This window comes from Urocitellus parryii, chromosome 8 (genome assembly GCF_045843805.1).
Source record: "Urocitellus parryii isolate mUroPar1 chromosome 8, mUroPar1.hap1, whole genome shotgun sequence".
NCBI lineage: Eukaryota > Metazoa > Chordata > Mammalia > Rodentia > Sciuridae > Urocitellus > Urocitellus parryii.
The window spans coordinates 39,912,666-39,939,954 of NC_135538.1; the positions used below are offsets into that span (position 1 = coordinate 39,912,666).

At 32.6% G+C, this 27,289-nt stretch overlaps 1 protein-coding gene across 7 annotated transcripts in view; it reads left to right on the forward strand.

Annotated features, from left to right (window-relative positions):
- The window catches only part of Trdn (triadin), a 367,236-nt gene that overhangs the window by 248,252 nt on the left and 91,695 nt on the right, over positions 1–27,289 (forward strand). For 6 of the 7 annotated variants that reach the window (XM_077801927.1, XM_077801929.1, XM_077801928.1 and 3 more), the window contains 3 exons: positions 1,118–1,165; positions 18,725–18,775; positions 26,681–26,731. In XM_077801927.1, the coding sequence (XP_077658053.1) occupies positions 1,118–1,165; positions 18,725–18,775; positions 26,681–26,731 (150 nt within the window). The remainder of the gene's footprint in view (positions 1–1,117; positions 1,166–18,724; positions 18,776–26,680; positions 26,732–27,289) is intronic. The other variant, XM_077801930.1, reaches the window with a different exon arrangement.

The following is a 27,289-nucleotide window of genomic DNA, read 5'->3' on the forward strand; positions in this document are numbered from 1 at the left end:
TCTTTCTTTCCTTTCCTTCCTATTATCCCTCTTTCCCCCTCCTTTCTTCTTTCTTTCCCCTCAACATTGACTCTAAAAGATCAGGGCCAGTCATCTTGTAGATATTTTTGATTGGTTGATTGTTTATTCAGAATATTGTTTGAAATGTTCTCTACATCTGTATTGATTGAGCTAACTGAATTTCAGTTAGTTGTTTTGGTAAAAACACTGCAGAGGTGCTATTGTGCACACTGCAGGGCATCTCATCCAGAAGCACAGGATCACTGAAATCTCTCTATGTATAAGTTATTCTAAGTATCATCAGTGAGTTAAGCTAGTGACAGCCACATTTATTTATTTTAAAATTGAATTTCCCCCTTTTGTAACTCTCTGTGGGTTGATGCTTGGATGTGATGGCAATATTCAGTTCCTCTTTAATCCTTCATGAAATGGTTGAATGGTTGCTGGTATCCTCTGAAGATTTGTACTTGAATCAATTATTTTAAGGATCTGCACTGATTTTGTGCAAGTAATTTCTACTGTTTTGATGTCTAAAGAGATAAATAGTGAATACTCCAGTAAGAGCAATAAATACTAGCGAAAGCATAACTCTATGGACATAGCACTTAAATGATGCCATTATTTCTCTTTTGGTTACTAGTGATTTGGGATGGGTTCATTTAATATTTGGATGAATCTCAAGCATGACTACATTTCCTTTCAGTTGATTAAGCCACATTAAGTTTAAATTTAAAGGAGCATCTGGTTGACATTTGCCAGACACTAAGTGACTCTAGCAATAACCTGAAATGTAAGTCCATTAATCATAGTCCTGTCAAGTGGAATTCTTTATAGAGCTTGCTTATCAAAGCAGAGTATAAAAGAATAAAGTTGAAAAGAGTGTGAAAAAAATAGTCAGAAGATGGGAAAGGATTATTGCTTTTTCTGTAATTCTTTAGGATTAGATTTATAATAGGTTTCTATTGCATTATGGAAAGATGAGAAATGTTTAAAAAGAATTAAAAAATATCTTGTGTAGAATAAATATTCAGTACTGAGTGAGTTCTGAAATGCTGTTTTAAGCAGAAGCAGCATTTTTGACTGGATCTCTTATTTAAACCTTATCTTTATGTTGCAGCTGTACCTGGAAAGAAAGAAGAAAAAACAACCAAGACAGTGGAGCAAGGTAAAAAAAAATGAAGGAGGTTGACATTATCTTCTTTAGAAAGACAACAACATGTGGAGGAGAGCCCTGGCTTCAGACAGGCGGAAGACAATACCTTTAAATCTATGCTCCATGTCACTGTCCTTGCATGTTTTTTCTGTGCCAGGGAGAATGTGAGGTGGCAAGCTGGGTTTGTCTTTCTTTTGTGAATAAAACTTTGAGTATAAATTCAGAACAGGGAAACTCCACAGAGTGCTTAATTTCATCAGCAGAAATGCTCAAGATTGCTGGGGATAAGGAAATGAACTGGAACAATTGGTAGAAGTACTTGTTTGATTTTTGGTTGCAATAATACCACATTGCTGATCATAGTTTGAAGAATAAAGATGACATCATCCTGTTTACCAACAAGAAAAAGATTTTACATTGCTTGGAAAATAATATGTAAAAATTAAAATACAGGAGATAAACAACAGCAAATGAAAGCTATTCAAATGTATATGATGACTTCAGCAATTGGTGTTTCCCAGGTCTGAAATTTCAGCTACAAATCAAAACGTCATTAAATAGTTCTGTATATTTTAATGTGGTTGTATTATAACTAGATGTATAGTTTAGGAAAAAAAATCTCTATAGTGCACCAGACTTGAGACATTTACACTTATACTGCACCTCCTCTTAAAGCTCAAAGTGTGCCAATAATTTTAATTGCTGTCCCCTTCTACTTTTTACATGATATTATTATATTTATAATTTATTAAACAAAATTTGAGCTGACAATAATTTTTCAAAAGTCAAAATAATTCTTACTTTCATAGTTGAGATGGAATAAAGTTTAGTCTCTTAATATCAGAAATTTAGAATTTTTGATACATATCTATCAAGAAACTCATTTCATTCCTCACATTTCAGATTAGTGAACCAAGATTAAGGATTCAGTTAAGTGAAAAGATTGGTTAAAGATTTATTTCCTTGGGCTCTTCAAAACATGAGAACATTAACATTTTATTAATAAAATTTTTAAATTTATTTGGGCTTCTGGGTACCACCTGACATACTAGAATTCCATGGCATATTTCTGTAAACTTCTTTTTAAAACAAAATATATACTTTAGTCTCCAAAATGTAAAGTAGAAGCACTAGTCCCAATTTCAGCCTGTTCACTTGTGCAAGTTTCTTCTTTAACAATTGCAGATAATTATACCTGACCTGCATATCTGACAAGATAGTGTATAGTTCAAACAAGAACACACATGTGTAAAGGATGTGAAAAATGTAAAAACCTAAATGTTAGTATAGTACTTTTTAGGTGTTTATTTCTTATGAAATCCATTTCAGTACAGGTGAGAGAATTTTCAAGCCACTTTGACCCCACTGAGCTTCATAGTTTTGTTTCCCTCTGGTGTAGTGGTGATTGCTCAAGGTGCTCATAGATTGCATTTATATTCACAGCATGTTAAGAGAAAATTGACCAGAATATAAAACACTCTCATGAATAATAATGTACCTAACAGATAACTGATTTGACCACCTGTTGTTTATTTCTTCTCACCTGCCTCTTAGCATCAGTTTCATTGATTCTATAATGTTTTTGCAAGTGGCCAGAAACTGAAATTGACTCTATGGCATGAGAACTTTCTCCTTTTCATATTATTTTATAATTTTGAATTAAAATGTCTTTTGCCTTATGATAACTTAGGCCTTTTATTTGTGTAAAAAAATAGAACTTCTTTTACTGGCTTTTTTATATTGACATAGTAAATCATTTCAGCTTTAAATATTGTATGGCAGTGGCCTCATATTTTTCAACTCTAACAGTAACAGGAAATAGTGTATTTTGATATGTTGCCTGTTTTGTGATTATGTATCTATGACTAATAACTATTATGAAAATAGATATTTCAGGATTTCATAAAGCAGGGAGTTTGTGTGAGAATAAATTAGAAGTAACTGTATTCTTGAAATTTCACCATAGCATTCATAAGATAATACTTTAAGAATTGATGTACCTTTTTATCTAGTTTTTAGTAATCCTTAGAAATATAAAAATATACAACTAGTTCGTAGTGCCTTAAAATACAATTAAGTATTCATTTAAGCTTGAACTTGTGGACTTTATTAGAAACACATTATGATATTTGTACTCATCAAGGTTCTAAAGCACTTTGTGATATAGATTGAACATCTGGATTTAGTTTGCATTACAGTTATACTTTGGAAACATTAAGCTAAACTTTACTTATGGGAAATTCATATTAGAAAAGGTGAAATAGAGTTTATGTTAATATGATTATCTGATGGGACCTCATAACATGTAAGAAATAGAAATTTAGTCAAAGTTCTGCAGAACACCAAAAAAATCACTGTTTTTTCCTCTAGTCCATGATGAATTATATGATATTCAATTATTTTTCTTATGAAGATCTTGAATTGGGACATTGCAGTTTGGAGTAATAAGCAGTACTTTATAGCCGGCCCAGTGGCACATACCTATTATTCCAGCAGCTCAAGAGGCTGAGGTAGGAGGATCATGAGTTCAAAGCCAGTCTCAGCAAAAACAAGGCATTAAGCAACTCAGTGAAACCTTGTCTGTAAACATAATACAAAATAGGGTTGGGGATGTGGCTTAGTAGTTGAGTGCCCCTGAATTCAATCTTTGGTACCAAAAGAAAAAAAAATAAATATTTTGTAGACTCCTCTACTTTGAAGGTGTGTGCACAAACAGACAGCATTAATATTCCCCCTGGTTTATAAATCAATTACCTAGGTAAACCAGAATGCTTCTCTACTGTACTTACAGAGTAAAAAGTTCCTATCCTTATAGGGAGAATCAAGGAATGTCAAAGGCAAAAAAAAAAAAAAAAAAAAAAAAAGTTACTGCATGTGCTACTCTATGAGGATTCATGTTTATACATTTTTATATTATATCTTGAAAGATTATATTTCAATAATGCAATAATTCATTATTGCAAACTGCTCATTTGCTGATATTTGATTTCAAATATATAGGTGTACATTTTCTTCATTGGTGTTCCTTTTCACAATTGATCTGCCCTCCTAAACTGCATTTTCCTTTCCTTTATTCAGTCTCTCTCTCTTTCTCTCTCTCTCTCTCTCTTAATCTGTTTGACAGATTTGGTAAGATTTACTTAATGCTAGCTGGGAGGGAGGCAAACAGCCACTCTAAATAAGCATTATGAGGTTTAAAAGGAGACTGTATAAGACAATTACCCTCAAAGGTCTGAATTGGAGTTGTAGAATTCCCATTTTTAACATCCTTATTGAAAACTGACTTGAGTTTAGCAGTGAAAATCTGAAAAAAAAGTTATGAATTAATTCACTGGCAAATCATTTTTCTTTCTTCTTTCATTCACTCCTGTGTTTGACATTACTCAAGTCTTCCTATAGAATCCATCCAAGAGCCCATACCAGTGGCTGCATAAAGAAGTTCAATAAATGTATGTGGTTGTCAAATACAAAATAAAGAGTTTATTGAGAAAAAAAATATTAGATGATCTAGATTTCAACAAACTGTTCCCAAAAGATTGTGTAACAGAATATTTTCAGAAGTCAAGAGTAGAATTTCAATAGTAAAGAGGTCCAAATATTTCAGAAATTAAAATGTAAATGATTCTCACTTTACTCCATTTTACAGTGGAAAAAGTAAAAGAAAAATCAATAAGTAATTTCTTTGTTAATTTATTATATTATACAACTGATAGTCTTAAAATTTTGTGTTAACAGCATTTGACAAGGATAGAGAAAAATTAAATTTTAGTAATTATAACAATTGTGAATTCATTTTAAAGAACTAAAATGTGATAAAAGGTTGAACAGGTATCTAATTAGGCCAATATATTTGCCTCAATTCAGAAAATTTAGGTTTTATTCTACATTTTTAAATTTTTTATAATTAGGAATCCTAATGAGGCTCTCTCTAATACCTGTTCCAAGTGTAAAAACCAAAAATTATTCAAAGAAATTTTAAATAATGTGCTGTGCTTCTTACATCAAAATATAAAGGGTAGTCTTTCTTTTAGAAAGAGGCTGATTTAAAAGTCATTTATAAGATTCTAAGATTAAAATGCTAAGAAAAATCACATTTGATAAACTTTAAGTCTTATGGATACTTCATTATCTTAAATTAAGTTGAAAAGATTATTACAGAAATATTAAGTATAATTTTCCACCCCCTTAACAATTAAAAATAACTTTAAAATTTAGTTAACTATAAAAACATGACAAAATAGTTTTTAAAAAATTGCATATAATTTGATTGCTTATTAACCATCATGAATAAATTTGAACACAATTATTCATCATTTTATTAAGGGTAAAATTGGAAAGTGTGGATCGTAATGTTAACAAAGTTCATTTTCTGTAATAGTGATTCAATTTTGCCTTTAATTAAAAAGTATTTCAAAGCCTGGAAACAAGTTAATATGGTCCACCTGAAGGGTTCTCTCTCTGTCTTCTGTAAACAGTGGTACCCTACATAATTGTAATACTATTTTAAATTGTCACAGCAGTAGGCAAAACACGAACACTTGTTATCATCCTCATCCACCTCATCAGATTCTTCTATTTTTTTCTATGCACTGGTCCTTTCAGAATCTGTGATGTATAATTATTATAGATTTATCCCAGAGTTTCAAATTATTGTTAATGATATCTGAGTTATGTTTTCTCTGAGAGACGCTTATTTATTTGAATAATGATGTCTATATTTCTCATGTCTCAATTATAAAAAAGAATTTTATATTTAAAATTACTGGAGTAAAATTGAAGGCTAAGTTAATGATAATTGTATTTAATTATTTGCTTAATATGTGATTATAAAGTAACTTATCTGCACATGTTGATTAAGTCATGCTGTTGACCCTCAATAAATGTTAAATGATAACAATATTAATGATTTCTGTGATTTCAAACTTTCTGAAACTTTTTTGTACTTGGATTGTTTAATATTTATTGAGCGCCCACAACAGGCTAGGCGCTGGGGAAGGGGTGCAATGGGCAGGGAGTGGGCCTCAGAGACAAGAGTGTCTACATTCAACTCAAGAAAATGATCACACCATGTTTGTGCATTTTACATATCTCCAAAAGAACCTTTGGCAATTCATGATCTCACTTGTTCACATAACACATTTCACTTCTTACTCTTACTTAATAATTTTAATTTATTCTCACAATTATTGTATTTCATTATGAGAAATCCCTTTTTAGCCCTTTCTTTCTTACTATTTACCCCACTCCTGCATCCTTTAGTAAACAGGTCTAATTTCTATATAGCCAAACAGAACAACACATACTCAAAGGAAGTTAGAAACATCATATTTGTTTCCCACAGAGTGCCACCTTTTGCTATGTAACACTTTACTCACATGATTAAATATTAGTTGATAGAATTGTCATTCAACCCTAGAGAATTTCAACCCAGAATAAGGACAGTCTGTGCAAATTATGCTGGTGAAATCTGAAGGTGATGATAATAGAAATGCATTAATATGTGCCTTTCCCTCCCAAGTTAAAGATTCACTCTTATTTTAAACAGGTTATACCATAGACACATACAGACACATGGAGAGATACACATAATGCCTCCTTTTATTTCATGCAGATATTCTGTTTTTCAGTTATCTTAAAAAAAAAAAACACTTCTATGCCCAGTTTGGCCTCCATGTACATCTTTTTTCTTTCTTTTCTTAGAAATTGTGCATTTTGTGGAGAATCACACTGAAAGTAAGAAGATTACCCAAGGAAAATCCTTCCTACCCCATTCTTGTAATTTATATGGGAATACCGCTCTTATAATCAAAGAACCTCAGAAACAATCAGGTGGAGAAACTAAAGTAAAGGACTAAGTTAGGTGTACCACCTTGCATTATCAGAACAGACAACACTTGTAGGAGAAATGTATTCCCTAGTCTGCTTGCAGTCTACTCCTTCCTTTGATTCATCAGTGTAGTTTCTTAGTGGAAATATCAATCAATCAGTGTCTAAAAGTAAACTTTTTACATATAATATGTACTCTTGCTTCACCTATAATTCTTAAGCTGTCCTGATTTAACTCTCATCAACTTTCATGTAGAACTAATACAATGCAAACACAAGCCATTTCCTAAATCCCAGACAAATCTCATTGTAAATAAGAAAAAAATTTTGTCATGCAAACTATCAATTTAGTGATACTGCACTTTGGATTTGGATTCCTTTAATACTTTTTACAATTTTAAAGCAATACAAAGAATATAGTCTTCATCATTGTCTACCCCTTAGATTGATGTTTCTTTAAAACATGCTTTATTCTGCAATGGGCCATTTTCATTCTCATAAAGAAAATTCTCCTGCAAATTCTACTCACCCTCATATAAAATTTTGATTATCGTCACCAGGATTTTGCATATAAAACATTTTATGTATTTGATATATATACTTGAAAATTAAAATTTTGTTCTCCATGGAGAATAATCAGCTTTACATATTCTTTTGACATTCAAGATTAGATTGTACAAAAACTGCATAGATGCACCACAGTGCTTACTGTGCAAAACAACAAGTAAACACCTCTGTACGAGTTTTGAACATTACCCCAAGGCTAATTATATTTTGCTATTTCCTTATTAGTATTTATTTCCTCTCCTATTACTCTGGAGCCATGTATAGGTTGGGTCTCTTTTTTTCCTTTGGAATCTTTAATAGAAGTATTTTGCAAGCTGGTACATAATTAATAATCTGAGTGGTTAGAGCAAAGATGATTTTCTGATTTTTTTTCCTTGTGTTAACTGTTCTCATTTACAGGCTTTTTTTTTCAGTACAGTTATTATTATTATTATTATTATTATTATCATTATTATTATTATTAAAAAGAACTTGCATACACTGTCTTGGAAATAATTTGTTGCAATCAGTTACCATGCCATTTCCTTGAATAAATTGATGGAGTATAAGTGACATACTCCATAATTAAATTGCAGAAATAATTTAGGATTATAAAAATGCATTGCTACTTTTTCCTTTTTAAAAAAATATTTATTTTTTAGTTTTAGGTGAACACAATATCTTCATTTTATATTTATGTGGTGCTGAGGATCAAACCCAGGACCTCATGCGTTCTAAGTGAGCACTGTACCACTGAGCCACAATCCCAGCCCCTACTTTTTTCAATTATAAATTAAATGATACATTCTAAATAATTTCAGGAATTAACATGAAAATGTTATCAATATTTTGCATAAAATTATTTGTAACTTGTTAATTACTACTGTTCTAATTTTTCATAGAATTATATTAGACACTAATTGAAAAGTAATTCTTAAAATGTCAAAGTTAAATTGATGCTTTCTTTGGAATTTTGGAATGACAAAATATTATTTAAAAAGAAGCTTTTAATCATATTACTATATGGCTCACAAAGTTTGAGTTTTGTTTTACTTGACTTTTATATAAGAACAGAGATTAGATAACACATATAAAGCTTTCATATTTATTTTAAAGGCCTGACAATAAAATCATAATAGATAATTCTTTATTTGGAGATGACCCTTATAATTTTGGTTATGTAGGAAGAAATAACTGATGAAAGGCAGTGATGATTTTGAAATGTTTACCTACTTGAGCAAGGTACAGATCTATCTCAAAATAAAACTCAAGGTTTAGTCTAGCCTTACCAGTAATTTGTTTTGTGACAGAGGGATGGCTATTAGTCTTACTCAGCCAACTTTTATAAAGTAACATTGTTTTATTAAGCAATCCCTAAAGGACCTTCTGGCCCTAATATTGTAAATTCTCATTTGTGTCCTCCATGCCTGAGACATTTCCACTTGGCCTCAAATGCCCAAGAATACATTTTGTCTTCTAATTGCAAGCACAGTCTGTGCAAAACTACAAATGGCACAATGGTACACAAGTTGTAGAAATTATATCCATGATATACAAAAAAAGTCATTGTAATAAAATTCAATGAAAGATATTATCTCTGGAGAGAGGATAATGTGGCTAATAACCTTAGGAGACTGGTGGCTTTAGAATATTTTTTTAAATGTTCATAATGACTTTTATGTATAGTCAGTCATTTCTTCAGTATCAATCACACACTGTTATCAAAACTTCATTTATTTCATTGACACAATGGCATGGATTTTGAATTTATTATGTTAAAGACTCCCTCTAACTAGAAGGAAGTAAATTTAAATACCTTAGCATGATATGATAGGTCCCTTTACCACAAAAGCTTAGCGTGACTCTCCAGCCTTGTCTATTTCCCTGTCCAGTGATCTAACCACAGCAACTTTCAGACTCCATGGTTTTTAGAGGTTCTTCCTTAAGTTTGGGATGCCTTTATGATTTTCTTTTCATGACAAACTTTGCATCATTTCAAAATCCATCACAAATGCCAGTGCTTCTGTGAAGTCAGCTCTCTCTCAGGTTGAGCTTGTCCGTCCTTCTGCTTTGGCCCAGAGCCTGGTGTGTGTGGCTCTATCATTCTACTCAGCCTGTCTGTATGGTTGCATTCCAACAGAGACTGAACTCAGGCAACTCCCTTTTGTTTCTAGCTCTCCCTACACAAGAGATACTGAATAAACACCTATTGAACATGTGTAGCTTGTCTTTTAAAAACACAAATATATATCCTCTTTTATTTAAATTTTTAATTTAAAACATTTTTTTAGCATTAGGGATTAAATGCAGGGGTGCTTAACCACTGAGCCACATCACCAATTCTTTATTTTTTTTTATTTTGAGACAGGGTCTTGCTAAGTTGCTTAGGGCCTCTCTAAGTCGCTGAGGTTAGCTTTGAACTTGAATTTTCCTGCCTTAGCCTCCCTAGTCACTAGAATTATAGATATGTGCCACCTTACCTGGCTTATCCTGTTTTTTAAAACTGTTTCCAAGAGAAGGGACTTAACATAATGGGCACTTTGTCACAGTGGTAAGAACTGTTACAATAGTTCTGGTTTGTTAAAATGGCATTGGGTTGTTTTTTTCCAACTAAAGACTTTTTAAGTCTCAGACATCAAATTTGTTTATGTGTATATATCCATCAAAAATTTAAATTACTATATAGAGTTCATTTAATCCTCCCCCCTTCTCCCTGGAGCATATTGGTCAGCATCCTTAAATCAGAGAAATCATTCAGGATTTCTTTTTTTGAGATTGGCTAATTTTACTTAGCATTCTATTTTCCAGATACATCCATTTACCTGCAAATGCCATGATTTTATTCTCTTTTAATGCTGAATAATATTCCATTATGTCTATATACCACATCTTCTTTATCCATTCATTGACTGAAGGACATCTAGATTGGTTCCACAGTTCAGCTATTGTGAATTGTGCTGCTATTAACATTGATGTGGCTGTGTCCCTGTAGTATGCTGTTTTTATGTCCTTTGGGTATAGAGCTAGGAGAAGGACAGCTGGGTCAAATGGTGGTCCCATTCCCAAATTTTCCAAGGAATCTCCATATTGCTTTCCATATTGGCTGCACCAATTTGTAGTCCCACCAGCAATATATAAGTGTGCCTTTTCCCCCACATCCTTGCCAACACTTATTGTTGTTTGTATTCTTAATAGCTGCCATTCTGCTAGAGTGAGATAAAATCTTTGAGTAGTTTTGATTTGCATTTCTCTAATTGCTAGAGATGTTGAACATTTTCTCATATAAAAAAAGGGGAGGGAGAGGAAGTGAAGTTATATAGGAGTAGAAAATACAATGGAATGTGATGGTCATCATTACCCTAAGTATAAGGAAGGATGTGACTCTACTTTGTATACAAACAGAGATATGAGAAATTGTGCTCTCTATGTGTAATATGAATTGTAATGAATTCTGTTGTCATATATAACAAATTAAAATTAAAAATTAAAAAATGATAAAAAATACAAACAACAATAAATATTGGAAGGATGTGGGGGAAAAGCACACTCATACATTGCTGGTGAGATTGCAAATTGGTGCAGCCAATATGAAAAGCAATATGGAAAATCTTTGGAAAACTTGGAATGGAACCACCATTTGACCCAGCTATTTCTCTCCTTGGTCTATACCCAAAGAACTTAAAAACAGCATACTATAGTAACACAGCCACATCAATGTTTATAGCAGCACAATTCACAACAGCTGAACTGAGGAACCAATCTAGATGCCCTTCAGTCGATGAATGGATAAAGAAGATGTGATACACACACACACACACACACACACACACACACACACACACACACACACAATGGAATATTATTTAGCTATATAAAAGAATAAAATCATGGCATTTGCAGGTAAATGGATGAAGTTAGAGAATATAATGCTAAGTGAAATTAGCCAATCTGCCAAAATGAAATGCCAAATGTTTTCTCTGATATAAGGATGCTGACTCATAGTGGGATTGGAGAGGTGGAACATGGAAGGATTAGATGAACTCTAGATAGGCCATAGGGGTGAAAGTGTGAGGGAGAGGGCATGGGGTTAGAAAGACAGTGGAATGAGATACACATTATTATCCTAAGTACATGTATAAAGACATGAAACATGTGACTATACTTTGGGTACATCCAGAGATGAAAAATTTGGTTCTATATGGGCAATATGAATTGTAATGCATTCTGCTGTCATGTATAAAATATTATATTATAAAATCAATAAATATTATGAATAAAAAAAGAATCTTAAAAAATTTAAAGTACTGTTAGAATGGAGTTTTTTTCATGGAAATCTAAAATATTAGTAAATTAGATCCAACAATGTACAAAAGGAATTATACATGACTAAATGGGATTTATTCTAAATACATAAGTCTAGTTCAGTATTTAAATTATTTAATGTGATCTAGCAAATCAACAAGCTAATGAAGAAAAAAGACAAAATCATTTCAATAGATATAGGAAATAAAAGCATTTGACAAAATCCAAAACACAATATTGATTAAAAACTCTCAGCAAAATTGGAATAAACAAGAATTACTTCGAATTTATAAAGAATATCTACAAAACATTATAGTTAACATTGTATGTAGTACTGAGAAATTAACAACCTCCTACTAGCTTAGTAGATCAGGAATAAGGAAATGATATACTGTCACAAAACGTGTTCAACATCACACTGGAAGTTATAGATAATTTAGTAAGACAAGAAAGTGAAGCAAAGATATACAAATTGAGAAGGAAGAAATAAAACTGTATGTTTGAAGATGACTTAAAAATCCCCCCAAGAAAAACCTCCTGGAACTAATCAGAGAATATTGCAAGGTTATATACATTATATCAGCAAATAGAGCAGTATTTTGTATATTATAATGCTAACATACAAAACGCTTAGTCTCCAATATGCCATGAATGAAAAACTGGAAAAAATTAAATTAAAATCATAACACCATTTATATTAGTATCAGAAGAAGGAAATACTTAGGTATAAATCAAAATCATATAGAGTGTATATATAAAAGAAACTACAAAACTGTAGTGAAATAAATAAAGGAACTAAATAATTGAGAGATATCCCCCATTCAGGGGTAAAAAAACTCAATATTTTTAAAATGTAAGTTCTTTCTAAATTGACCTATAAAATCAATGTAATTCCATCAAAATGCTAGCAAGTTTCCTAGTAGATACTGACAAATTGATTCTCAAGTGTATCAGGAGAGGAGAGGACTCAGAGAAGCCAATATGATATTGAAAAAGAATAACAAAGTTGGGGGAATGACAGTACCAGACTTCACAACCTACTATCAAGGTTCAGTAATCAGGAGAATATGGTATTAGTGAAAGAACAGATAAATTATTCAAGACTCATGATTTTTAGTATTTTTTAAGGCAGTGAAACTAATTGTTTGTTGTTTTAATGGTGGATGTATGTCATTGTACATGTGTCAAAATTTGTAAAGTATACAGTGCTAAAGTAAACCATATATTAAATATGGACGTTGGTTGATAATAATGTTTCATTATTGGTTATTTGATTATGACAAGTGTTCCATTCTCACCAGGAATGATGGTTGGAGAGGCTATGTGTTGAAGGGGGTTGTCTTAGTTTGGGCTACTATAGCAAAGTACAATAGACAAGACGGCTTATAAATAAGAAAAAAGTTTTTCCCATACTTTCCAATCAATACTGCAAGTCTAACACCAAGGTGTCCACAGAAATAGATCCAGAAAAAGATTTATAAACTTGAGCCCTCTTAGTTCTCAAATTGATTATATGACCTCCCAGAATAAAGAGCCCAGATTCAGATCCACAAAAAATATAGTCAACTGATCTTTGACAAGTAAGCAAAAGCAATTCATTCGGAAAAGAATAGTATTTTAATGATGTTGGACAACTGGACATTCTTAAGCAAATAAATAAACTAAAATAAATGAGTAGATAAATATAGAAACAGACCTCACATCCTTTACAAAACTTTAACTGAAAGCAGATCATAGACCTAAATATAAAATATAAAACTAAAACTCTTTGAGACTACACAGGAGAAAAATCTATGTTCTCTTTAGTTTGAAGATGACTATTAAACACAACAACAACAACAAAAATAACCCATCAAAGGAAAAAAAAATATAATTGGACTTTGTGGCTTGTAAATGACCAAAATCTATTTCTGACAGTTGAGGAGGCTGGAAGTACAAGATCAGGCTGCAGGTGTGGTAAGGTTCTGGAGAGGATCTTCTTCCAGGTTACAGGTTACTGATTTTTATATCCTCACATGGCCTCACATGGCTGAAAGAGGGCAAAAAATCTCACAGGGCTGCATTTTGTTTTTATTTTTATGAGGGCACTAATTTTCAACCCTCATGACCTAATTACCTCCCAAAGTCCATTCTTCTCTTACATCACATTATGGCCTAGGATTTCAACATAAGAATTTTGGATAAACATGACATTTTGTCCAAAGCAAAGGAAGTATTTAGGAACTTTGACTTTTAGCTCAACTTTCCTATAAATCTCAATCTGCTATTTAAAAGCACAACAAACGTCAAAGAATTAGTTTACTATGTGAATTTCAAAGTACTATATTTTGTAACACCATAGCATGAAAGTAGACGGGTATATAAAAAGCCATATTAATTTTTGTTATTTTAGTAACTGTTAATATTTTTATATTCTAGTGTATCTCTTGAAATTTCCAGTTTTCATTATCTCATATGTTTAATTTGAATACTTAAATCATAAGTAGAATAATTCCCAAGATCTCACACAAAGGTGTTGTGGAAGATTTCAGATTATGAAATGAAATTTGAAGGACACTGAAGAGTATGTATTGTGAACAAGGTTTCTGTAAAATAGAATATATTTATCTAAAATAAATACATGATTAGAGAAAATCACAAAAATAAATTGGAATATGTATACAGATACATGATTATAGATGATTCAATTTAGGAAATTCATTCCAAATCTTATATAAAAATAAAATGCTTATGAAATATCAGATTGAAACATATATAATTTTATTTTTGTCCAGGAAAACTATTGAATATTGACAATTTCATTTTTCTTGACACATATGTAAGACAGAAATTGGAAAATTACAGATAATTAACTGGGAAAGGTAAAGGGCAATAAAGTTTTTATGTAAAGATCTGAGAAATTTCCTGATAAAATATGTTCAGCACAGAATTTGGCAAATTAATTTATTCATTCAACAAGTAGTTATTGAGTTCCTAGTATGTGCTTGAGGGCATAGTCTCTGCTTCAGAGGGACAGGATGAAGTTAGGAGAACTTCGGTATCAGCTGGTGATGCAGATATGCTCACTGTTGACTTCCAGGGATCATTTGTAGTGCTCTTCTCCATAGAAACCACCTCCTCCCAGAGGCATAGTGTGGCACTGCAGCCCTAACTTTTTCATGTGATCCTCTGGGTTCATATTTCCAGCTACTCTGCAGAATTTTTTACAGAATTTGCCTGTAATCTCAGGCAAATTATTCACCTCTAATAGCTTCAGCTATGATATAAATAATACCTAACCCACTGGACATGAATGTGAAGTGAAAGATCTTATGTAGAAGCATCTGCTGAACTAAAATAATGCTTTGACATTACATGTGGAAGCAGGAAACACTAAGATCTAGACCTGTCTTTATTTTCTTGCTTCAAACATCAAACTTTCACATCTTGGTAGACCATGACTACATGAAGAAAGTTTCATGACTAAAAAATTTTTCTTTGAAAAATAAAATCTTTTGTCATGGATTTAGAAGTTGTCCTTGGGATGAACTTGTGTATCTCATCTCCCAGATATTGAAATACAAGTTAAAATCATGTGTATCTAATTCTTGATCAAATAAAAGTGTTAATTTATATAATGACACATTGCTAATCTTTTTCAAAAGAGATAGGGAGAGATGAACTAAAATGTAGCCAACTGAAGTATTCTCCAGAATTCTGATTAGAATTCTGAATATTAATGTATAAAATGACCAAAATATTTAAGGATGTGTGAAGGTCCACTTCTTGCTGCCAAGCAATCTAGCCTCAAAGCAATTATGAAGTTTGATTGGAATTTAGTCAAAGGAAAAGGTGTCTACATGATTTCAGGGGAGGCCCCTCAACTAAAATAATTTGTAGAACACTACCAATATAAGGAGGAACTTGTCAAAAGAACAAGAATATGAAGTTCTTTGGATGAGACTTAGTATCTGATGGTGATTGCAAGATATGCATTTAACATTTCTATATATGTTACTTATTTTGAATTCTTATGCCATTGTATATATCACAGTTTTAAAAACTTTCCTAAAGCATGTAATACTTGAGTGAAGCTCCTCAAAGAATATTTGCAAAGTGTTATATATTAATATATAGTTGATGCATTCAGAATCTACTAACTCTCCCCACTTTGTTTTGTGCAACTTAACTTACAGACTTTATTTACAATTATGTGAGGAATAGCTCACCATAGTCTCCAGGTAGAGGCAACACTTTTCTGATGTAATTCAAGCAAATTTTATCATATCCTTTTTAACTGAGTTGTCTTTTCAGAGATAGAAAAAGAAATAGGTTGAAAAAGTTTTTGTTGTTGTTTAAATAACACAAAATTATGTAATAGATAAGAAGAAGGCTTCAATATTTTAAGACAACATTGAATTAAATTGTATTAAATTAATTGAAAATATCATAGCTAAACAATTTTTATATAAATATTTAGGAAGACATATTTAAAAAGGTTAAAAAAAATTATGTGTATCAGATCCTTTACCAAAGAGAGTAGGGAATGATCAAATGTATTGTTAGGACAAAGAAAAGTTAAGGATGGTTCCCAGACCAAATCATAGTTAATTACAAAGTTAACAGAGAGAGTCACAAGTAATATTAAAGTATGTTTACATATTTTCAGGAGAATTCAAAATTAGAATTGCATAAAACCTCAATGTGCTATATTTATCCTCTTGATATTTATAAGCAAAGTATTTGAAAATATTTAGACAACTTGAGAATTTCATCTTTGTATTTATAAATTTTGTAATTTGGAGGTTGGAATAGATAGGAGAATATTATAAAACAGCTTTTCTAAAATACCACTGATTGTCAAAAATGAAATTTAAATGAATGTAAAATCATGATTTCTGGGGAGGTTCTTATATATTAAATACTAAAACAATTGTGCAATTAATTACAATTAAATAACTTTAAGACGAACACAATTATCACTTAAGGAATAACAGAGATATTATGAAACTTTGAAAGTCTGGCAACAGCATTAAAATTCTGAAAAACATGTTTCTAAAAATCAATATATGAATGATACATCAATGTTGGTGAGTTATATGAGACAAAATATGAAAAATGCTAGTAGAAAGGTATAACTGAAGATATCAGTCTTTTTAAGTACACTTTTCATGTATTATCAAGGAGACAATTTTGAACTTTGTGATTTATTTTATTTTTGCATAATTAATTTATTCACTAAGTCAAATTAATATGTGTGAAGAAATCAGTAATATTTATTTGGGTGAAATATCTTGAAAAATCATGTTATTGGTTATACTGACAGCTTCCATTTATAAATGTCTATGCCTGCTTTACTTTTACAACACCTGCATGTAATCTGCACTTCACCTGTTTTTTTAACTGCTTGTGAGACATTCCCTTTCTGGGTGTTTTGTTGACACAGGAAACTGTACATTCCAAACAAAGACAATATCTACCTCCAAATATTTCTTTTTGATACACATTATACCTCAGTTAATGGCAGGTATCCTACCATAAATCAAAGATGAACTCCAGAAACTATTCTCAAATTTAGAAAAATATATAATTTACCATGTACGTCCTGTTATATAGTTAGAGTGACATTTTCGTATCCAGGGAAATTCTAATCAACTTACAAAACTAAACTCAAATGGAATCTTAGTGAAAACCTTGCATATTTTTAAAGTAAAATTAATAAATCCTTTTTCTGTTATCTATATGTCACTAATGGAGAATTGCATGGCCCAATATTTTTTTTGTAATTCTTTTGTCATATACTATTTATATATACAGACCACTCCAAAACTTACTGGTGGGAAACAACAGCTGATTTCACTTTGTTCTTGATTTAGTGTGTTAAGAATTTAGGAAGCATAAATTAGGCAGTTTTTCACTTGTGTGTCTTGAATGATTGCAGTCAGATGTCAGGTTGGTCTACAGTCATGTGAAACCACCAACTGCTGAGCCTCTAGGGCAGCTTGCTCAGATGGCTGAACTTCTATGCTAGCTGTTGGCTGAGAGCTCAGTTAGAGCTGGTAACTAGATTGCCTACATATAGACTCTCCCAACATAGTGGTGTAGGTTGAATTTTTATATGGAGCTGGATTTCCCAGAGCTGGTACCACTGCATAAGCAAATGGAGACAGCATGGCCTTTTCTGATTTAGCATTAGAAGTAATGTAGCATTGATTTCACTGCCTTTTGTGGGAACAAATGACTTACATAGCAGTAAGCCAAATTGATAGACCTACCCAGCCCAGGCCTCCCTTCTCTCTGCTCTTCTAAAATGAGTCTTTCTTTCCATTCGTATTGGTGTAATTCCCCAATTCATCTCTGTTGGCTTAATACCTTTCTGTCTTTCAAGGTCTGCTTCAGCATAACAAGATTGAAACCATTCCTGATCCTATCTTTTAATTCCTGGAGGCAATACCACTGTGGTTGAGCTCAGAGAAAGTAGTTCAAATGTCAGGTCTCTTAGTTATGTCTTTGGGAAGTTTATTTACTCCCCTTATTTGAAAAGCAGGAGTAATAACAGAACCTATATATTTTATAAGGTTCTTAGAAACACTGAGGACAAGACAGTAGTGGACACTGCCTGATACATAGTAAGCAGACTACATTGGCCATTATCTAACACAGCCTATAGCATGTTAATTTTACCTATTCTGTTAATGTCATAGTCTTCCCCTGTGATAATAATTCATCAATTGATTCTCTGCTTTCTGCATTGTTTGCTCAATACCTTATCTTCAACATCTTAGGAAATATCTGTATCTTGAATATCAACTCAGAGGCTTGTTCTTTAAGCCTGGGTAATAAGAATACATGAAGAAACTTGCATTTTTTTTCTCCTTTATTTCTTATAACCTTTCCTTGTCATGGTCTTTCTTTCAGAAATTAGAAAAGAAAAATCTGGGAAGACTTCATCTGTTCCGAAGGATAAAGGTAATAGAGTAAATTTAACATAATATTGGAAATGGATGAAAATATACAAATGGGTAGATATTACATTAGTGGCATATTCTTTGCTGATATGTGGCTCAGAATTGCACAGGTCACAGTCATAGATTTTTTTGAAACTAACATTAATTTATTTGTTCCCCCCAAATCTGTTTACTATGCCTGAAAAGTGCTCTGATTAGGGCTGGGTTTGTGGCTTAACAATAAAGCATTCAACTAGCACGTGTAAGGTGTTGGATTCAATCCTCAGCACCACATAAAAATAGATAAATAAAATAAAAGTATTGTGTCCAACTACCACTAAAAAAATTATAAAGTACTCTGATTAAAGCTAAAAGGAAAGATTTTTTCTTAAATAATAAAATGTTTATTGTTCAACATCTCTAGCAATTAAATAAATGAAAATTAAAACTACACTGAGATTTCATCTCACTCTAATCAGAATGGCAATTATAAAGAATACAAGTAACAACAAATGTTGGCAAGGATGTGAGGGAAAAGGTATACTCATACATTGCTGGTAGAACTATAAATTGGTGCAACTACTGTAGAAAGCAGTATGGAGATTCTTCAGAAAACTTGGAATGGAACCATCATTTGATCCAGTTATCCCACTCTTTAGTATATACCAAAAGAACTTAAAATCAGCATGGTATAGTGACAGGGCAACATCAATATTTATAGCCCCTCAATTCACAAGAGTTAAGCTATGGAACCAACATACATAAGCTTCAACAGATGAATGGATAAAAAAAGTGGTATATATAAACAATGTGATATATATATAAACATAGTATATATAAACAATTACTATATAAATTATATATATATATATATACATATATAATATATATATGGTCTATATAAAAATGTGGTATATATAAACAATTACTCAGCCATAAAGAAGAATGAAATTATGGCATTAACTGGTAAGTAGATGGACTGGAGACAATCACGCTAAGTGAAACAAGCCAATCCCCCCCCAAAAAACCAAAGGCAGAATATTCTTTCTGATATGTGAATGCTAACATACAATAAAGAGCTGGGGGAAGGGGAGAATAGAAGTTCATTGGATTAGACAAAGGGTAATGAAGGGAAAGGAAAAGAGATGAGAATAGGAAAAACAGGAGAATGAATTGGACACAATGCTCCTATGTTCATATATGAGTACATGACCAGCGTAACTCCATATCATGTGCAACCATAAGAATTGGAATTTATATTCCATTATGTATAACATGACAAAATGCATTCTACTGTCTTGTATAACTAAAAAGAACATATAAAAAATTTTAAAAACATACCAAAAAAGATTTATATGTGTGTATATATACATAATAAAAATAAATATATACACATACTTTAGGAAGTAAAGGATATTAGAAACGAATTGCCTGTATGCCCTCCAGTTCTATCTTCTCTTTCCACTCATAAAACATCTATTTTGTGCATAATACCTTCCAAGTACTTGCTAATCATTGAAGAAACAAAGATGGCAAAGCTAGCAAAAGGTAGAAAGAGTGGGTCATTGCAGTTCTGAATCCCATTATTTTCAGATGTTCTTAGGCTTGTTCTGTCTGCTTTGTTCTTGTCAGGCTCCTAATTGCTATGAAAAAGCACGAAATTCTTACATGAATCTTGTTAACTTTAATCTGCTAATGAACCAGATGCCTTTATTTCCTGCCCATCCATATTCCAATCTTATTAATAATGTTCACGTAAAACATCAGGGTTTCTCTATTACAGCTTCCCTTGAAGCCCTTACTACTGAACTAATAAGTGTAAAATATTTATAATTTATTCTATAAAATACATATTTATTAATTAACTGAAATGCCACCTATTTTAGCATGAAGATTTGATGTATTCATCTTCTTTTTATGTGGACTGATGAATGCCACATTTAATAATTGTTCACTCTGCCTCTAATATGTAGTAATCAATTCAGACATGAACCAGACATCAGAATACAATAAAGGCATAGGAAGAATTTGCAGTACTGATAAAAATAATTACTTAAAATGCAAGAATCATAGCATGGAAATACTGGGTGCTATGAGAAGGTGAAATATCAGATCCCAAACTAGTCTGAAGGATCAGGGAAGAGCTTCTTGAAGAAGTTCTGTGAATTCAGGTGAGGAGGCTTAAGAGCTCAGCAGGCAAAGGTCAGAGCTTTATTGGGAAGCACTGGGCCTCTGCTCGGTGGCAGGTACATTGTTGTATACATCTTGTATTTTATTTTAGCAAAAATGTGCTTACTACCTCATTTTTTTAGAAGAATCTGAAGTATACTTTATATGCGTTATTCAGTATCACACCGAGGAAGAGGCAAAGTCACAGTCAAAGTCCAGATTGTCCTGTTTGAAAGTCTATCTTTTCATTTGAACACTGGTATGCTTCCTTCTTAGAATAGAGTTCTCATATTTATATGTTTCAAAGTACCTTTGCTTTGAATGTAGACCTTATTATATAAACTTAAAAATATATATGACATGGGAACATTGGTTTTGCAGTATAGGAAAAAAAGGTTTTTGTCTTTGGACTATGGGATTGATTTTATTTCATTACCACAGAAAAGTTATTTTTTTCTCTACTGATTATCTACAATTTGGGAAAGACCCCTTTCTATCTCCCACTCTCCTTTTATCTGAAAAGTAATAAAAACAGTGCCCTTGGTTGTGTGTGAGCTAAAGATATTATTGAAATATACTACCAGCAATCCACACGCGCATATGTCTTTCTACATGGAACGAAAAATTTCAGTTTACAAAATTTGAACCTTTCCTCCTCCATTGTACTATGTAGTATTTCATTGTGGTCTGCAGCTGAGGGGCAGCTGAGTGGACCATACCATACTGTTGACTATGAAAGCAGCTACAAAGAAAGGCTGAAGCTGACCTCCAAAGCTACTCTCCAAACATTTAAACTACCCTTTAAACACTTCACTTGCACCACACGCAAAACTTGTTGGAAAGGTTAGTCATAAAAATTTATCCTGGAAAACAATCTGGGGCAGTTAAACCTATATTGACTACTTCACTAAGTAGGCTTCTGTAATTTTTATTATTGTTGTCACTGTTATTAATGTACAGTTACAGACAATTTCCTAGTGAACAATTTTTCTTCAAATTAAAGTTGTATACTCTTTGTAAAATGTCTTAAAATCATTAAAAATTGTACATAGGGGGCTGGGGATGTGGCTGAAGTGTTGGTGTGCTCGCCTAGCATGCTTGAGGCACTGGGTTTGATTCTCAGCATCACATAGAAACAAAATATATTGTGTTCACCTAAAACTACAAAAATAAATTTTTTAAAAAATTTGTACACAAAAATGAATCATGTATATAAATATGATTATTGATTTTAATTGATGTAAAATATACCTCTTTTTTCCCAAGCTTCATTCATTTACTAAAATGTGCTTATAATAGATGAGTTGAATATTGTTTTAGAGAATAATTTTATTTCTATCTTTTATCCTGAATAAAAGTTATCATTATGGAACATCAAAGAAGAAATCTGTGATGCGACCTGTAAGATTTAGAGACCTTAGAAGCCTTGGTGGCTTTACTGTTTCTGAAGAGTCCCTTTGAAGCCTGCTGCTGAGCTTTGGCAGGATCAGAATGCCCCAATTTTACTTGCAAAAAATCTACTTATTTCATTGCAGTGATTATGTTTTGTGAATTATTTCTATTAAGCAGAGAAGAGGTGTCTTGCATTTACTAGTCTCTTGTAGAGCTTCCTGCATGCACACATCTAAATTCATGCTGAAATAATGGTAAAATTCTAAACCCAGCACTATTACAGAAAAATCACCTGGGACCACATTTATTGGGGATGACATGTCCGTGAGTACATTAGGCTTTTAGAGACCATCAGAAAAATTGGGTTTTATTTAAGGAGTTACACAGAAGTCTGAGGAGGATTGCTCCAAAGACACAGATCAGAACAAAGACTAGTGTTGCTGATTTGCTGCTGGCTCAGCTTTTGACATGCCTTGACTATTGGACTCACCTGACCCTCTCAGCAGCTCCATACTGCTGCAGGGGTAGAGCCCTGCTTATGTGGCTTACACCACCTGGAAATCAGAAAACTCTGTTAGTGCCTCTTATTGGTCATCTTCTTTGGAGTATCCATTCCTTTCCCATTCCCACTTACTTTTACCACCTGGTCTGATTGACCTGATGATGGAAGATCCATCTAGACAACAAGGAATGGCAAACTAAGTCCAAACAAGGTAACAAAGAGATTAATGAATTTGTTCTTCTAAGATAATGTAATAAGACTGCTTTTAGGTTCTGCTGTTTTATTAACAGTGTGCTGGGAACTCTGAATGGTGGACTATCTTTATGAACCTGACCTGTATCCATATGCATCTAAAGCCATAGGATTTCAGTGGAGCCTATCTTTCTTTGTATGGTGGTGCTCAGGATCAGGCAAGTGATTATCTCCTGAGGGCTATTTAACCATCAGTAAGACTTTTCTTGGCTATTCCCTTTCATCAAACCAATGTTACACCTAAAATTAGGATAGGTTGTCTGAGGATTTCAAAAGTGAGCACCCAAAATGCTACACTTCATCATAGACATTCACCCAATTCACTGCTCCCTTCACCTCTGAAAGTAGCAGCAGCAATGGCAAATTTGACACTTTTTTCTATTCCTTTGTTATTCTTTTCTCCATCACAGCCTCCTTGCTCAGATAATTTTGACAGAGTTCTTGCTTATAGCAAAGCATCATTAAGCACTTTCTTTTTTACAAAATATCATCAAGACTCATAAATTATCCTGTGGGCTCTTGGGCAAATGCAAAGAAAGAAACTATCATATATGTAAAAAAAAAAAAGAAAAAAAATAAACCTCTTGTTTTCTGACAAATAAGACAAATGAATTGAAAAACAGTTTAAGAGCTGACCAAACCAATTCATCTCTTTTTCTTAATACAGAAGTTAAGTTTCTAGATAATACTCTCACTCTTAGGATAGTTAGAGACTGCTCAGGCAAGCCTGAAAACTCCTAAATCAAGTCAAAATGCACTGAGATCAAAAGAAGAAAACTGAAAATAAATGATCTGCAGAAATGACCCAGCCTGGAATCATCTTGCCATTAGCAGAAATGGAAACAGGAATCCCTTATATTTTCTGGGAACTTTCTCCAGAGTGTAAGATGATGAGTTTACTATCTTTGAATAGCCTATGAAAGTACCCTGTTATTCGACCCCTTCCTTTCTGTGCTAAAACCAAAGTCATCCTGGGGGCCCTCTGCTTGCATGCATTGTATAAATACTTTAATACCATACAAGCATGTACACTCAACTACTTAAATCTGTTTGCTGAATCTGGAATTTTGAGACTCCAGGCCACCCCCTTGGGAATCTGTCCCTACCACCACTTTTTATTAATTATTTTGGCTTAGCTAGGATGTGCAAGCACAGTCAATTACCCCATCAGCTTGAAATGTATTAAATGAAAAGTCCCAGTGTGTTTGTTCAATTCATGGTTCTTGGTTTCCTCTTCACATGCTGAAATATAGAAACAAATGGTCCTATTTGTATCAACTCCACCAATAGCAACATGGACATTGCTTTGTCACCAGAGCCTTTTAAAAAAATTCTACATGTGTTGTCGGTATCTAAGTTGTTGCTTATTCTCCAAGCAGCTCTTGTTTTGAAGGAAACATCTTTTGGTTAAAATTTGATTTTGAGTTGACACATAATAATTACATATATTTATGGTATACAGTGTGATTTTTTGATATATGTTTACAATGTGAAAACATAGAATTAGACTAGCAAATCCACCACCTCACTAGTCTGTACAATGGATCACTAATGCTTATTTCTCCTAATTGAGGCTTCATACCTTTTGGTCAACATTCCCATGCTACCCATCCATTCCTGTCCCTCAGTCTTAGATATCCATCATTTTACTCTCTATTTGAATGTGTGTGTGTGTGTGTGTTGTGTGTGTGTGTATCACATTAAAGTGAGATAAGGTATTTGTCTTCCTATAGTTGGCTTTTTTCACTTTGCATAATAACTCTAAACCCATTCTTTTTTTATTTTTTACTGGTTCTTTTTACTTAGACACGATAGTAGGATCCATTTTGATATAATTATGCAAGCATCGAATATCTTGTTCTAATTCAGACCCTAGTAGGTCTCCTTCCCCTTCCCTCTACCTATCCCTTTCTCCCTTTCCTTTATTGATCTTTCTTCCATTTACTTGTAATTATTTTTTTAATTAATAACTGGTGAATGTTCATTTCTAATGATGAGATTCACTGTGGTAACATTTATACATGTACATAGGAAAGTTATATCAGATTCATTCCACTGTCTTTCCTTTTTCCACCCCCTCCTTTCCCTTTATTCCCTTTTGTCTACTTTACTGAACTTCTACCCCTTTACCTCCCCCTCTCCACTACCTTGTTGTGGGTTAGCATCTACCAATCAGAAAAAAAAAATGACTTTTTTTTTTGGGGGGGGGGATTAGCTTTTCAATTAGCATGATAGTATTCAGATCCATTCATTTATTATCAAATATACTAAAACTATCTGTTGAAAGGCATCTAGTTGGGTCCATAGCTTAGCAATTGTGAATTGTGCTGCTATAAACTTTGACCCAGTTATCTCATTCCCCAGTATGTATCCAAAGCATTTAAACTCATTCTTAACACATCCTTAGCCACCTACACTTAGTAATTCTAAATGATTGGTAGAGTACATTTCCGTTTACAATCTTTACCATAATAATCTCTTCATTCCCCAAACTACAAAATGGGAAGGTAAAAAGGGGTATTTTTCCCTTCCCATCTCATTGAAATTTATTCCATCTACAAAGTAGATATTGAACATTAATGTTGTAGAGGAAGCAGAAAACAGGTCTTCTCTTTTTGGTAGACTGTTGGTGAGCTATGATGATATTCAAGGAATTGTTTGAATGTATGTTGGACTTCATAATATGGTAGTGATTGCACTGTACTGAAGCTAGTAGAATAAAGTTTTATTTGACTTATTTCAACTATGGACCACAGTTTTAAGTATTTGGGAGTTTCGAGATAAAAATTGCTTTCTTAATGAAATGATCTCTCAATTTTTATTTTAGCTTCTTTTTCCTCAACCAACTATCATTCATTTTATTTTAAAAAATTTAAATTTGTTCTAATTAGTTACATATGATAGAAGAATGCATTTTGACACATTGTAAACAAATGGAACACAACTTCTTATTCCCCTGGTTGTACATGATGCAGAGTCACACCAGTAGTGTAACCATACATGTATATAGGGTAATAATGTCCTTCTCATTCTACCCCATGGCACCAGCTCTATAGTTCCTTCAGTCTTCCCTACTTCCTCCCCCAACAATGGATCACTATCTGCTTATCCTAGGAAACATTCAGCCTTCGGTTTTTTTGGGTAGTTTCAATCTTGAACAGTTTGATTTGAGTCTGAAGATTGTAACAGTACAGTTACATAATGTATGTGGTTTTTCCATTGGATTATTCATTTTATTGGAAAAGCATACTATGAAACAGACAAACAAACAGAGTCAGCACTGAAATAGTTTGGGAGACTTCTCGATGCTGAAATTATGTATTTTCTAAGATTATAAATAAGTTCCTGGCCATTCAAATGCTCACCATCTTAAAAGAATGAGGACATTATAGCTTATTAGACAATTTAAGTTTAAATACAGATGATCTGAGGAGAGCTACTTGTATTCTGTACAGTTGTTTCTTTGTCTCTAATAAAAATAATTTTGGGATAAAAGTATCATATTATTTCTACATAGATTTTGCTTTACTGATAGTTCATTGTCTCCATTATACCTGTGTTCTCACATCTTTTTATTGTGACTTTAAATAATGGTTTAATGTTTCTTTTCAGAGATTATTACAGGGAAAGAAGTGAAGGTCCCAGCTACCCAAAAGGAAAAAGGTAATGTGGCATAATGAGATGTAAAACCACCTTGGTCTGCCCATGGTATATTAAGCTATTGGCAACACAGTAATATATTATTTCTTTTCTCTGGTTTTCAAAACAACAGTCTTCATTTGCTGTCCTGTTTTTAAAGGAAGGAAAAAGTACTTATTCCCCATCATCAAATTCTAAATTGTACAATGAAATAGCAAAGAAAGAATAGCTGTGTCAGAAATACTGAACTTTGAAAAATTGCATGCTATTTTGATTCCACAATCCCATAGTAGATGGGGAAATATACATTCTGTAAATATCAAAAGAAGAATCAATAGCCTATAGAAAGCAAATATTTAGGATAAAATGAAATACTTAACATTTCTCTATGAAAGGTTGCTATTTTCTAAGTCCAGATACAATAGAATTGCAAACAAAATATGTAGGTAGGAGATATTGGCAGATAAGATGTCTAATCCCCTTTCTCATTTTATGGATAAAGAAATCCAATTGGTCTAGGAACTTTTAGAAGTTATTATAGTAGGTAGCAGAGTCTGCCTCAGAACTAGTTTCCCAAATCAA